At 46.7% G+C, this 14,819-nt stretch overlaps 1 protein-coding gene across 3 annotated transcripts in view; it reads left to right on the forward strand.

The window, feature by feature from the left end:
• CLPB (ClpB family mitochondrial disaggregase) overlaps positions 1 to 14,819 on the forward strand; it is a 147,498-nt gene that overhangs the window by 93,711 nt on the left and 38,968 nt on the right. For all 3 annotated transcript variants that reach the window (XM_082411396.1, XM_082411397.1, XM_082411395.1), the window contains exon 6: positions 13,504 to 13,601. In XM_082411396.1, the coding sequence (XP_082267522.1) occupies positions 13,504 to 13,601 (98 nt within the window). The remainder of the gene's footprint in view (positions 1 to 13,503; positions 13,602 to 14,819) is intronic.

Below are 14,819 nucleotides of genomic sequence, written 5' to 3' on the forward strand. Positions count from 1 at the left end.
CCAGGGACTACGGGAGGCCTCTCCTGACAAACACATTGAAGGAACATAGCTCAGTTGCATCATAACTAGGGCATAATTATTCAGTCAGCAAATATTTATTAAATTCCTACTGAGTGCCAGGTACTGTTCTGGGCATGGGCTATCACAATAAACCCTCATTTTTAATGTGCTTCTCTCTCACCACTTTCTAAAAAGTTGGAGGTTTCCTTTACCCAAGTCCATCTATCTGGTTTGTCATGAAGCTTCAACTCTGAGACAGACTTGGTAAAGTCCTTAGAATTAATTAGGGAAAAGCACTTTTGAGAAACAGTGGAATCATTAGCACCAGAAAGAAGCTCTGGGTCGAAAATGGTCCTCTTGGTATAGATTTCAAATCTATTCCCTGTCTTCTCCTTTTCCTAATCTCCCCACTACCCTTCCACTTATACTTTCAGTGACTATTGCCTGGTGACTGTGGTTGAGCATGAAGGAAGGAGTATTAACTGGAAGAGTCCGTTTGGCAGTGGCTCCTGGTTTTTTGTTTGTTTGTTTGTTGTTGGTTTTTTTGGCAACAGTTTTATGAGGGAGATGAGTAATTCCTTTCGACCTTGATGGGGGGTTGAAAAGCAGACATCAGTGGTGAACAGTTCCTGTGCCCAGAACTGCAGCCTGTGGCATTTAATATCATAGTTAAAGATACTTGCCTCTGTATTCCTGATTCTCTCCATTCTGGGAAGTGCAGTTAGCAAAACTATTTCATCGGTTTCTGTTTCTGTAGCTGTTCTCAAAGCCAATTGTAAATAAGGCCTCCTGTCTTCCTTAAGGTCAGAGTGAAAGTCTGTATATTTGAGTGTATTTCATTCCAGTTAGCCTGGCTCAGCCACCACTCTGACGTGCTGGTACTTCTCATTCAAGCAGAAGGCTTTACTTAGCTTTGGGAATAGACATGTGAGTGGAAGCATAAGCCATCTCTTGATAACCCCCTCTTCTCTGCTATGGACTTTAGGCTGGGATTGGTCAACAGAAGCTTAAACATCTGGTCAGCTCAGTCCTTTGGGGTGGTTGGTATTTTATAGACAACCCATCAAGATTGATTGGCCTCGTAACTGAATTAGCCAGATGTGTGGGCATTGTGTGCCCTTTCCTCAGCCTCCTTCAGTGTTGTTAGATGGAAGCAGACATGCGATTAGCATGTTTGAAGATGGTGTGTTTTTAGTGCATGAACAAAAGCTGCTGTCTTCTGCAGAGACTGTGGCTCTGCCCCAGACGTCAGCAGTATAATTATGACTGCTAAATTCAGCCCAGACCCCAGGCTTGGCTGCCTTGGTCTCAGCTGTCATTTGCAGGAAGGGGAGGAGGGGTGCTGAAGCCCGGGGACCCAGGCTCTTATTATAGTCCACTTTGAACTCTGCTTTATCCAGAGTCTCTCCCTCCTTACTGACAATTACTCCCAGCTGCTTTCTGGTCACAGAGCCTGCTGCCGCTTCTGAGCATAGTCTGTGCTGGATTGTAGGGAGCACAGGGGCTGGCCTACTGAAAGCCCACAACATACAGGAAACTTGCCCCAAATGAAAATGAACTAAGGATCCCCATACTTCCAACGCATATGTCACATGCTATTCAGAGCATTATTCCTCATCTAGAAAACCCCTACCTTAGGTTTGCCTTGAACAGAAATCTTTGGCAGGAGTTTTTGCTTTTGCCCTTTTCCTCACCTAACTCTGTATGTGAAATTTTCCATACGTTTGAACGTTCATTTCCATGCTTTTGTATCACCTCTTTTCTAACCAGACCAGCCTGCATATTTGCCTTCCTTAGAACACATCAGGCATTTTCATGTGTCTAGTAGCTCTGCTGATGCTTCATATTCTGTAAACATCTCATGCTCAATGTATCCAAACCCAGCCCTCCTCATACTTTCTTCTGTATTCCCTAGTTGGTGAATGGCATCATCATTACTGGTCATCCAAACAAGAAAGTGTTTATAAGTGTCTGATGACTTCACCCTCACTTTCCACCGAACCCATCTTTCTTAGAGTTTTCTCTCAAGTTTATCCTCTCTCCTCTGTCCCCACTATCCTAGTTCAAACTTCATCACTCTCACCTGGACTATTGTAAGAGACTACTTGTTGGTCTCCCTACCTCTAGGCTCCTTTCCAAACCTTTACCCTGCAAAACCCTACCACTCCCCTGTTTTGAAACCTTCAGTAATGTCTAATGCTTGTGAGTTAAGCTCACATGCCTAACCCAGCCTGCAAGTCTCTCTGCAGCCCACCAGGAATCTTCTACCACCCTATCTCCAAGAGGGGCAGGGGACAGTTGTTTGCTTCAGGATTGGGACCAGAGCTTGATAGGCTTACCAGGGGCATGCCTGCAGCCAGGTGGGCCTGGGGACACAGGAACTGTCTCTGCCATAGGTCCACTCAACTACTCATTCCCTAGCATGGAGTCTTTCCTGCCTCCAAACCTTTGCTCATTCACTTTTCTGTGCCTGGGATTCCCTTTCCCCACTTCACCACCTATCAAACCCCTACTTAGCCTTCAAGAGCCAACTCATTTATGGCTCTTCTTGTCACTTTTCCTGGTTTGCCTACCTGAAGTGAATCACTTCTCACTCTGTTACCCCACAGCAATTTTAGGAAGCTTATTTTTGGCCGAGCCACGTGGCATGTGGGGTCTTAGTTCCCCAACCAGGGATTGAACCCCTGCCCCCTGCATTGGAAGCGTGGAGCCCCTACTGCTGGACCACCAGGGAATTCCCTAGGAAGCTGTTTTATTGTTTTAAAGATTACAACTGAAGTTTGAAAAAACAGCTTAGCATGTGTCTCCTCATATATCCTCTTCCTTCTGTTCCTCTGATTCTGCTGCCAGTAGCCCTGAGTAGGTCTCTAACCTGTGGAAGGCCACTCAGTCTCCCTTCCATCTGCTAAAGAGTTGGGGTGGCTGGCTCCCTCCTCAACACCTCCATCTCTACTCATATACCATTAGTGAGAAATATTATAGGAAGGAATGCTTAATAATGGTAATTGTAGTAAAAATAACAATAGCTGTCATTTATTGAGTTCTTACTTTGTACCAAGCCCTAGACTAACGCTTTTCTCTCTTTCAGTACTTAAAATATCTTTGCAAGTTTAATACTCTTATTACCTACATTTTCCATATGCATACTCAAAGGCATTAGGCTGTTAAGTAACTTGCCCAAGTTCCACCACTAGTAAGTGGCAGAGCCACTGTGGTATCTGTGACTATGATCTCAAGAGCAGAGCTCCAGTTGTGTTCCTGGAGTCTATACAGGGTTCAGCATAAAATAGGTGCTCTGGAATGTTGGTTGGTTGATCACATGAGTGAATGAATCAGTGTTCTTCCCATTGAACTTGTCTTCAGGCTTTTAGAGACTGGCTGAGCATCTGTAGCTTATGCCAGGAAGTATGGATTTTGTCTCATTTCCTAATGCCCAGCTATACACAGACGTGTTCCCTCCCATTCAGTAACAAACTGCCTGGAACTCTTTCCTGGCTCATATTTACAAGAGAATGTGATAAATTCAGTATTGATCCCTCCTGTTCCACTGTAAATTTTGCAAAAGATGATTAAATAGAGAAATAGAGTCTGCAGGCATTGTGGCTCAATATGTTGTGGAGTGGCGTATCGACCTCCTCCATCCAAAGGCAGCCAGTGCCTAGCCCTGCTGCCCCAGACCAGTAATTAAAATCCTGGGAGACTGGGATTTAAAATCCAATCATATCCCTGAATCAAGCCTTCTAGCCTCCCCATGTGATGAGTGCAATAAGGTAACAGCAGGAGCATGTTTATGTCTGTGCTGAAGCAGTCCCCATAGGGTGGGTAAGAAATGGAGAGTTGGGTAGCCCCGCTGGCTAAATCACTTTGCCCTGACACCACAGCCACTTGTAAGACAATCTGTAGATACATAAACAAGTTCCAGCCAAAGACCAATTTGGACTGTAAGAGCAAAATACCATGCACAGAAATTCACAAATTGTGCTTCAGTGTACACTTATGTTCCCACAGCCAGTAGTTGGTTTACACAAGTGATTTGGCCTTGATTAAACTATGACCTTTAGTAACCAAACGTGTGTTTGAATTTCCATAGGAACTCTTTGATTTAGGCTGAAGTCAGCCTTCCCTGTCCTGAGGCCTGTAATCAAGGCATAAGATACTATTGAAATAAATAAATTGAAATAAACTCGTCCATCTGCTTTCAGCAGGATCAGGAGCTCCCTGAGAGCAAGGACAGTGTCTTCTTATTCACTTTTCTGTGCCTGGCACCTGGCATGGTGCCAGATACATAGAAGGCTCTCCAGAGGTATCTCTGAATGAATGAATAAACACAAATTAACACTCTTGAAAAAAAAAAACCTCTGTAAACTGATGTATAGGTAGTAGACCTACCACATTATTACCCATTCAGAGCTTGAACACTTCCAGTGCTGGGGAACTCATTTGTTCCTGAGGCTGCTCACATTCTATCTTTGGATTTTCTGATGGTTAGAATTTTCTAATATTGAGCCAAAATCTGCTTCCAAGGGTCTTAATTTTACTGTTGGGTTCATGTAGAATAAATCTAATTCCTGTTCCACATGATGGCCCTTCAAATACCTGAAAATTCAGGCATGTTCTCCTGAGCTATCTTTCCTCTAGCCTAAACCTCCAATTCCTTAAACCGTGTTTCTCACATGGCTTCTAAACCCTTTCTTATCTTGATCACTCCTCCCAGAACAATCTCCATTTTGTCTCTCATCCAAAACCCATGACTTCCCATTTATCTCCATTAATTTTCATCTCATGTGTTTTAGCTCTTAATGTCCATCTTCCACACATGTATTTGGTACTCTTCCCACCCTAATCTGACATCCGTAGATATGATGAACAGGCCATCCCCATGTCAGGGGTCAACATGCTGAACCAGGACCAAGCCTTTTTGCTGCCATTGGAAACTTCCTTTTTCTTCACCTCTGATCTGTCAGTCACTCCACCCTGCCGCTTGGGTCTGGTTAGTCCACCAATCACTGACTAACCCTCCACACTGTAGTGACATGGAGCACACATTTCTCCATTGTGTCCTCAGAGTTGTCCTGAGACACCCCAGCGTATGTCTGAAGAAGTCTACATATGCCCTAACTGTACCTGCTTAAGCAAACACAGGTAATCCTGATGAAGAAAGGAAATGAGGTTAGTCTGGCATGACTTGGTTTCCGTGAACCCATCCTGATGCCTAGGGATCATCACCATTTCCTTTTCTAGGCCTTCACAAAGCATCCTTTTAGTAATGCATCTGCTTCTGGAGACAAGACACATATGGGTGAAAAGTGTGTGATCAGATAAGTACTGTAGGGCTTCAAAGGAGGAAGTTGTCCACGTAGGCTGCAGTGGTCTGAGAAGGCTTCAAGGCAGGGGAAATGGAGCTGGTCTTTGCAGAATGTTGGATCTGAGTGGTAGGCAAAGAGGCGTTTGACACACTGAAGAGAACGGTGAAAACCCAGTGTAGTCTAGTCCCTCTGGTCAGTGCTGGAACTGAAAGCTCATGGGGTAGGGCTCAAGGCAAGTAGAAAGAGCCCTGGACTGGAAGGCCTGGGTTCTAGCTTACACTCTCCCACTCAGTCTCCATGACCTTGAGCTCTGACTTTCCCCTCTCCAGGCTTTCTCCAGTCTTTTTTTCCCTTAGTTCTTATAGCACCTTCTGCTCTATACCTGGTACTTTTTTTTCCATCTCCTCAGCTACACTGTGTATGGCTCCCTTGGAGTGGGGGGAGGGATTCATCATCCTCTTCTCATCCTGACACCACACTATATTGTCATTGTTTCTGTCCCTGTCTGTCTCCTACCAGTCTGGGTTCTCCCCAGGGCAAGAACAAGTCTGATTCCACTGCATGCCCAGCTCCTGGCCCAAAGTCAGTACTCAGTGAATTTTAATGATGGAGCCACAGTAGCTCTGTTCCATGAATTTTAGAAATCCACCTCCCTGAAGGCAAGGGTTCCCACCCAGACTGTGTGTGTCAGAGAATTAGGACTTCCAAATGACATTCTGGACATTCCAGCTAGGACTTCTAAATGACCTGTTTGGGGGCTCCCCTGTCACCCCAGACAGGGGAGCCCTGAATGGGAGGAAAAGGAGTTCCATTTCTTACCCTTCTACAAAGCTGTCTGTCCCAAACCTGCCTCTGGAGACCCACCCCACCCCCATCTTGGTTTTGGATCATCTGAGCACATTGGAAGGGAAGAGGAAAGACGATTTTTACCTCTTTTTGAGTCATCAGGCCTTTGGAAGGTAGCACTGTGTGGTGGAAAACCAGACCTGTCTTCTTTAAAAAAAAATTTTTTTATTATGTAAAATTTCAAACATATACAAAAGAGAAAATAGTATAATAAGTCCCATGACTGTGGGCAGATTATTTCAGCTCTCCCCACTTCTGTTTTCTCAGTCTTTGTATGATGAATAACTGTATATAAAGGCCGTAACACCCAACAAATGTTAGCCAGTCCCCTTTCACCTTGCTCTTCCACTGGACTCAGTTATCCGTGAAATGAAAAAAAAGTATACCTCTCCTGCTTTCTTCATCAAATTCTTATTAAGAATTAAATAGAGGAAGTAGTTGGCACAGGGTATGGCACATAATAAGAACTCAGTAAAGGTTCTTGGTTACCAGGGAGGCTAATCTGCAGGTGCACATGTGCGCGGGTGTATGGATTCTGTTGAGAATGCTCAGTGGTTGGTTTAGGGGAAAAGCTCAGGAACCTCAGCTCTATTCCCAGTGCTGCCGTGCTGCCTGCAACATTTTGGACAGGGCTCCTCTCTCTCACCTTCAGCCTCTGGGAACACACAGAAGAATCAGTCCATCTCTGACCTGAGGAGCTACACACAGACTAGCTCTGAAGATTAAACAGAGATGGACTCCCAAAAAAGGGAGGAGTGGGAGGATAATAGGAGCCTATAGATGATGAGCATTGAGAGCTGGAAGGGTGAGGAGGCTTCCCAGAGAAGGGCCCTTGAAAAGGGGGTAGGGTCTGGATAGTCAGGGAGACAAGGAGTGGGGTTCCAGGCATGAGGAGTGTCCCAGACAACAGTGTGGAGGTGAGCGAAGGTGAGTGTGGAGATGGGACAGGTTCACGGCATCTCTCATGTGGCCGTCCTGTCTCTCTTGGAGCCCTTCCTTGATGGGGAGCTCGCAGCCAAAAAGAATGGATGGCTCCACATTGATGTCTCTGATCATGGGAAAGATTTCCCTTATATTCAACAAAAACTTCCAATTGGAAATAGTAAACAGACTGTTAAAATAGTGAAAATCAGGATGAAGGTGCTAAAGGAGCCAGCAGTAAAAATGGAAAGGAAGAGTAAATGCAAAAGTTATTACAAAGAGCATTGTACAGCCAGTACAATCTTTCTCCCCCCCAATAGTTTTCAAGCTTTTTATCTTACTCAATTCAAACAAAACCCCTAGAGGTAGGCAGGGCAGCAGTCATTACCACCAGAGAAATGAAGCAGGACCCCAGTCACACAGCCAGGAGTGGTGACCCCCATCCCCACTGGCTCCCAGGCCGTGTGCCCTTTTAGGGGGCAGGGAGCCAGCTGCAGTTAGGGGAAGGGGTGAGTCATGGAAACTGCAGTGGTGGTAGATCTGGATCACTAGAAGGCCCCGATGGCTGATAGAACTGTGGGGGGTGGGAGGGAGTGGGTGAGCATGTCAATATTATTGATAATATAGCCTCACACATTTGTACAGGGCAGTTACTGTTTTTTTTTTTTTTAAGCTGTCTCAAACGCATCATCTTTGATATTCACAGAGGTAGCAGAGGGCCAGAACAGAGTGGTGTCAAGGGAGGAGGGAGTAAAATGCCTCCTCCCCTCCCCACCTTAGGCTTGCTGTCAGCACAGAGAAGATCTGAATCCCATCTCCCACTCTGATTTTAGCACTCTCCCCAGGAAGGGCAAGTGGGCCTCTCTCTCCAACACTTCCTCCCCACTTCCCAGCCACAGAGCACTGAGGGTGTCGGGGCCTGACCTGACCTGATCTATCACCCAGACAAAGAGGTGTCTAGAACCAGCAAAGAGACTGGGGGCTTTGGCCCACAGGAGCAAAGAACATGGTCACACACTTGTTGTGAGAAGGGCTTTTCTGGGGCAGGAAGAACAGCCATGTTGTGTGTGCCCTCAGAAGATAGCACCTGGAAAGAAGTCCGTTCATTTGGTAAATCTCATTGAACACCTGTTCTGTGCCGGGCCCTGTGCTGGGTAGTCAGGATATAGCAGTGGATCAGCCATGGTCCCTGACTTCTGAGGGTTCTCAGTCTTGGATGGAGACAGACTGTTTTAACACAGGGATCAGTGTAGTAAGATAGAAGCAGAAGGGCCTGTGGGAGCACAAAGGATGGTACCAAACCTGGGGTGGTAGGGAAACAAGGTTTCCTGGAGAAGAAGCCTGAACTGAGTCTTAAAAGATGAACAAGGGTTTACAGGCAGTCCAAGGTGGGAGTGGGGTTGGAGAGAGAGGTTGGGGCTCATGCGAAAAGAATCTGCCCTCAGTTTAGTGGCGGGAACCCCTTGGTAGACCATGAGCTTGGGACTGGGTTCTGGGTATGTTCAGGGAAGCCAGAGTGACCCACCTGTTTCGAATGTAGTAGAGGGGAGTCTCTTCTTAAGGAATTGTAAGAGCTCATCATTAAGGTCTTTTTCCACTCAGAAAGCCTATGATTATGTCAAACCTAAAGCAGGTGCTGTACCAGAGAAGATCAGCAGGCTCCCTGAGCCCCCGTGGGCCAGGCCTCCTCTCCCGTCAATACCATTTCCACTGCCTTATCCTGCCCTGGGTGTTGAGACCCAAGCCTGTCACTGGCACCAGCCAGGACCAGTCCAGGACCATCCACCCCCATCCTACTTTCCTGGCCCGAGCCCTATTGACAGATCCCCCAGAATCTGAAGGAATTCAAGACAAATGGTTAAGAGGATGGAGTTAATAAAATTTGAAAAATTGAGGCCTGTCACTCCACTAAACTTTTTTCAATACCACTGACAGAAACATATTTCCCCAATGAGTGACCTTCCACAGCTGTAGGGGGCAGGCGCAGCCGCAGCAGTGCTGCCAGGAAGCCAGTCTGCTGTTTATCAAATATTATAAGCTGGGACACACTAATCTGAAACAGGGAGAGGAGGGGAGGGGTCCTGCACTATACTGCCTGGGGTGCTCCAGGTGTTGGCCTGAGCCCCAGACAGCCAGTGGGAGGTGACGGATGGTCTGCGATTAGCGCTCCCCACCTCCGCCCAGCCCTCTGACTTACTCCCAGAAGCCTGACCCTCTAGACCAGCTGCTTGGCCCGGAGGGGCCCTGGGTGGGAGGCAAGGGGAGGTCAGGCCAGGGCATGGGCCATCCTGATGCCCCTGGAGAGGGGAGGCGGGTGAGGCCCAACGTGGTTATTTATTGGAGTGTAATGGTTTGTGGCCGTTGGTCGTGGAGGTGAAATCGATCAGTTGTAGAAGTCAGGTTCTATCAATTATTACAGCAATTAGTCAAGCCAGAGCATCAGAGCAAGGGTGCAGGGGCTGGGGGACTAATATTAGATGGACATTATCCATGATGCCCCTGCCTCAGCCTTCCTAAAGTGGGAGCAGCCGTGCTGCCCTGAGGCTCCAGAACCTTGGGGAGCCTGGCTGGCTTCCCCGCTCGGGGTGGCTGGGGTGGGGCCTAGCTGAGAGCCTCCTGGGCTGGTGACAGGCCCAGCCCTGCTTTAAAAGGCATCCCTGTGCTGGCTGGCCCCGGTGCAGAGATGCCCTACCTATCCCCATCCCATCCTTTATGAGAAGTGACACGACTCCTACTAGAAATTACTCAGTGGCCAATGTTTATGGCACACATTTTTCATTCTGTAAGCAAATATAGATCACTGACAGCACTTGTTTGAAGCTTCTAATCTCACCCTCTGGTCTTCCACTATCTTCTTCTCTCACCTCTCTTCCTCTCCCCCTCCCCTTCTCTCTCCCAATTTTTTTTCCCTCTCTTAACCATTTGTCTTTTTCTCTTTGTTCTTCTCTTCTTTCCTTTCCAGAGGTCTCTCCCTCATCCCCCTTCCACTCTAGCCCATATTTAGTGACAGAGCTCCCCCTGAGGCTACCTGAGAAGGGAGAGGCCTTTCCACTGCGTGATTGTAGCTCTCTTTCGGCCCTCCCTAGCTGTGGTCCAGGAGCTTTGGGGAAGGGGAAGATGATGTCTGCCACTGCCCGTCGAGTCCTCAGTGCTGAGCACCAGAGAGAACAGGGCTGAGCTGGGAAAACTGGGCCAGGCGAACAAGCCCCTTAGCGCTCTGTTCCTTCCTGAGCCTCCACAGTCCTGCTGTCCCTCCTTCGGCACACTGATCACACTTGGCCTGAGTTGTAGTTGCATGGTCACCTCTGGTCCCCGTTAGCTTCTGGAGAGCTGGAATTGTGCCTAGACTCGAACTCTAGGTGGCACCTAATCTTTTTTTTTTTTTAATTTTTGGCTGTGTTGGGGCTTCGTTGCTGAGCGCAGGCTTTCTCTAGTAGCGAGCGGGGGCTACTCTTTGTTGCGGTGCACGGGCTTCTCATTGCGGTGTCTTCTCTTGTTGCGGAGCACGGGCTCTAGGCATGCGGGCTTCAGTAGTTGTGGCATGCGGGCTCTAGAGTGCAGGCTCAGTAGTTGTGGCGCATGGGCTTAGTTGCTCCACAGCATGTGGGATCTTCCCGGACCAGGGATCGAACCCGTGTCCCCTGCATTGGCAGGCAGCTTCTTATCCACCACGCCACCAGGGAAGCCCGACCTCATCTTAAAGACAGGAAGAGGAGCCTGCAGAAGAGAGAAGGAACGGTCACGGGGTGTGAGGAAAACCTGAAAAGTGGTTTTTAGAACTCAGAGGAGAGAGTGGCCAAGGTATCAGTTGCTACAGAGTGGTCAAGAAATGTAAAAAAGAAAACTCTTCATTGGCTTTGGCAGTCCCCCATCTTCCTGTATACAGGGCCCTGGTACACAGAGCCCAGTAAGCACCAACAGAATTGAAAGAAAAAATGAGGCTCCAACTGAGCCTCTGAGGACTTGCCTGCTAGTTAGGAAGAACCCAGGCACCCTCCTTATTAGGAAGGTTGTATTTTATCCTGTAAGCAGTAAAAAAAACCACAGAATGATTTTTCACCAGTGGTGTGTCATGGCTGCCCTGGTGGGAGTGTGGAGAATTGTAGTCGACCAGGGTTCGACTCCTGCTCCAAACAGATAACCAACTTTGTGACCTTGGCTAGTTGTCTCACTCCTCTGAGCCCAGTTTCAATGTCTGTAGCATGGGAATTTAATTCCTGCCCCTCAGGATGGTTGTAAGGATTTAATGATATAACGTATATAAAGTACAGAGCACCGTGCCTAGCACATAGTAAATACCAGTGGCTATTATTCTTATTATCATCACCACGTCTAGATATATACCCGAGACATGAAAACATACGTCCATACAAAGACTTGTACACAGATGTTCGTAGCAGCATATTCATAATAGCCAAAAGGGGGGAACAACTCAAATGTTCATCAGCTGGTGAATAGGTAAACAAAATGGGGTATGTCCACAGAATGGAATATTATTCAACCATAAAAGAAAGAAGTATGTGCTATATTCCTACATTCATGTTGTAGCGTGAATGGCACATGCTGCAACATGGATGAACCTTGAAAACATGCTAAATTTAAAAAGCCAGACTGAAAAGACCACATGTTGTATGATGCCATTTATATGAAATGTCAAGTGTAGGCAAATACAGGAACAGAAAGTAGGCTAATGGTTGCTGGGGTTGAGGGGAATGAGGAGTGTCTCTGATAATGGTGACGGGGTTTCCTTTCAGGATGATGAAAGTGATCTGACATTAGATAGTGGTGATGATGTATGATGTGGTAAGTGCATTTAAAACCACTGACTTGTATATTTATTTTTTTGAATTGTATACTTTAGATGGTATATGAATTATATTGTAGTAAAGATTATTTATATTAATATTTTGTACCAGATTTCTGTTAGAAAATAGGATCATGTATAAAAGTATTAATTTTTCTTACTGACAATAAGTTTCCTTGGCCTGGATCATACTTTCTGCTCTCTGTTCCTTTCCCCTCGTCCTCCCACACCTCTTCTCTGCAGCCCAGGCAGACAGCCACTTGTAAATGCTTAATGAATGTTTGCCATTGTCGGTTAAGTTTATAGTCCTTTAAGAAGCAGAGAGTTTCAATAGGAATGATTTTATATCATGATATAAATGTTTCCTCAGCCTGGGATTGAGAAACACTGATTTTTACTGTCCATCAACAAACAGTGGCTGGACGTCCCCCCGAGCCAGGCCTCGTGGTGACACGGCCTTACCTGTGTATTTAGTGTCCCCAGCCAACTTATTATATCCTTGTGGCAGGGACTGTGTCGTAACCCTTCTTTACTTCTAGACAACACTTCCCTAGCAAAAAAGAAGATCAAGGAATACTAGTTGACCACTACCTTAATGTTCCATTTAACACATAGTTCTTGAGAGGAGTGCTTTTAGATCTGAGTCTTCCATGTTCCCAGGCCCCACTCATTCAAGATTTGGCAAATTGAATGGAATGGACAGTTTTTGAAGAGGAGAGTGAGGTGCTCAGACCTAGGCTTTGGGAAGGAGATTCTGATAGCATGGGGGTTAGAGTAGCCTTTCCTCAATGACTGCCTGTCCACAAGGCTTTGCACCAAGTGGACACTTTATTCAGGGCTCATCAGCTGCCGGCACTTAAAAGTGAGAGAAGGTAGATGCATGGCCCCCAGCAAGCCTCTTCTTTTTGTTATACTTAAAGTTCTTTGTCTTCAAATCATAGGAACTAATGATTGGAGGAAATGCCTGCCTGAGTGCACAAACTCACCAACAAGTAGCACCGGTGAGGGCTGGCACAGCCAGGTTGCTGATGATGACCAGAGGACTCAGCTGACTCTGGTAGGCAGGAAGTGTCCAGAGGAAGAGAGCATTAAAGGAGAGGGAGAGGCAGAGAGCAGAAGGAAGGGGGCCTTTTCACTGTTATTTGGTATATTCTGTGCTTTAGATTTTTATATGATTTTCATGAATGAATATTCATCTGTGTACAAACGAATTTGATAATGCAGGCATTTTAATGAATAATGCATTGGTGTTGGGGTGTATTAATCTATGTGCGTGTTTGTGTATTTTTTAGCATGTTTGGCTGTGTGTATTTTTGTATGCACAGCACACCTGTGTGTGTGTATAGCATATCTGTGTGGGTGGCACCTCTCTGCATGGGTGGTGTGTTTCTGCACATGTGTGCATGCCCATGTAGGAGCCTCAGTACCCTGACCTCTGTGTCAGAGAAGACTGAGAACTCCTCTCTCAGAGTAGCTTAACATGTATTTCAATCTCTTAGGTTTCTGTTGCTCCATATTTCTGTGGGCTTCCTTACACTGAAATCAAGGCACAAGGCACCTCTGAGGGAAGGCCGAGAGCCCACTGATCACTCATAGAGGCTCTATTTCTCCTTCTCCTCCTGCCAGGAGCTAATCCCCTGCAGAGGAATGAAATGGGACACACACCCTTGGATTATGCTCGAGAAGGGGAGGTGATGAAGCTTTTAAGGACTTCTGAGGCCAAGGTAAGTCACAAAGAAAGGAGAAGGCCTATGGGCACTCCACGCTGCATTTGGTCTTTCACTCATTAAATTATGTCAGGCTCCACACCAAGGGCCACTTCTCCTTAGGGGATTATTGTCTATTTAAATTCAAATCCAACCCCCCCTCTCATCAAGAATAGGAAGCTGTCCCTCTTCCTGACCAGGAAGAGACCTGGGCCACTTCTGGCTTCTGAGGACTTTCAAATTCAGTTTTTGAGGTAATGGACCTTCCAGCTCCTTTTCATAGGAGGAAGGATAGCAAGACATAAATCTCAGCCTAAGTACTATTTCCTCAGGCCTCATGTATTCTTTAGCCTCATCAAGTAATCCTTTCCCATCATCACTCCTTCTAGAGCTATTCCCTGACCTCTTCCCTCCACACACACTCCAGAGAGCCTTGTATAGAATCTGAGCCAAAACAATCTCCACCTTCACTTGATCTTCTCAACCAGACTTTTGAACCTTCTAAAAACAGGCTGCCTTCTGCTCCTCTCAGCCACCCAACTATATCTCAGAAAGTGCTTGGCAGAATCCAAGAGCTAGAATCACAAATCTCAGAGCTGGCAGGGACCTGAGAAGTCATCAAGTCCAGTGATGGGAAATCTTATCAAAGTCTAAACAAATAAGTCAGAGGAAAATAGAGCTGTTCTCGTTGAAGGAGAGGTGGCCCAGTGCCCCCCCCACCAGACTGTCCCTACCCCCAAGGTAACCTCCCTGAAGGCTGTGCTGTGGGCACACATTTTAAATCTCTGAAACCTAAATCAAATGACTTCTTTTCCTCCTGGGGAGACTGGAGCCCAGGGATGCGGTGTGACTTGCCTTTGGTCCCAGAGTGAGTTACTGTCAAAACTGTAACTAAGACTTGGACACGAGGTCATATAGTAGGTTCACTGGCAGGACTGGAACTGGAAGGCTTGGTTTCTGACTCTCAGTCTTGTGCTCTTTCCAGCATCGTGGAGTCTCTCGTTGGCAAACTGGCCGAAGTGCTTTGAGATGATTAAGAGTGACAGGTCCCACCTAGTGGCACATACTCTCTGTGTCTTGAGTAAGAGCACTTAGGTCACCGGACTGAGACAGACTAGACAGGGGTTGTGATCCCAGCTCCCCGACTCACTGACTGGGTGACCTCGGGTGAGCGCTTGCCCTCTTGAAGATCAGTTTACCTTTGTGAAATGAAAATATTGTGACTAAGTGGTTTCT

The sequence above is a fragment of the Balaenoptera physalus genome (genome assembly GCF_965194825.1).
Source record: "Balaenoptera physalus genome assembly, chromosome: 10".
Lineage (NCBI taxonomy): Eukaryota > Metazoa > Chordata > Mammalia > Artiodactyla > Balaenopteridae > Balaenoptera > Balaenoptera physalus.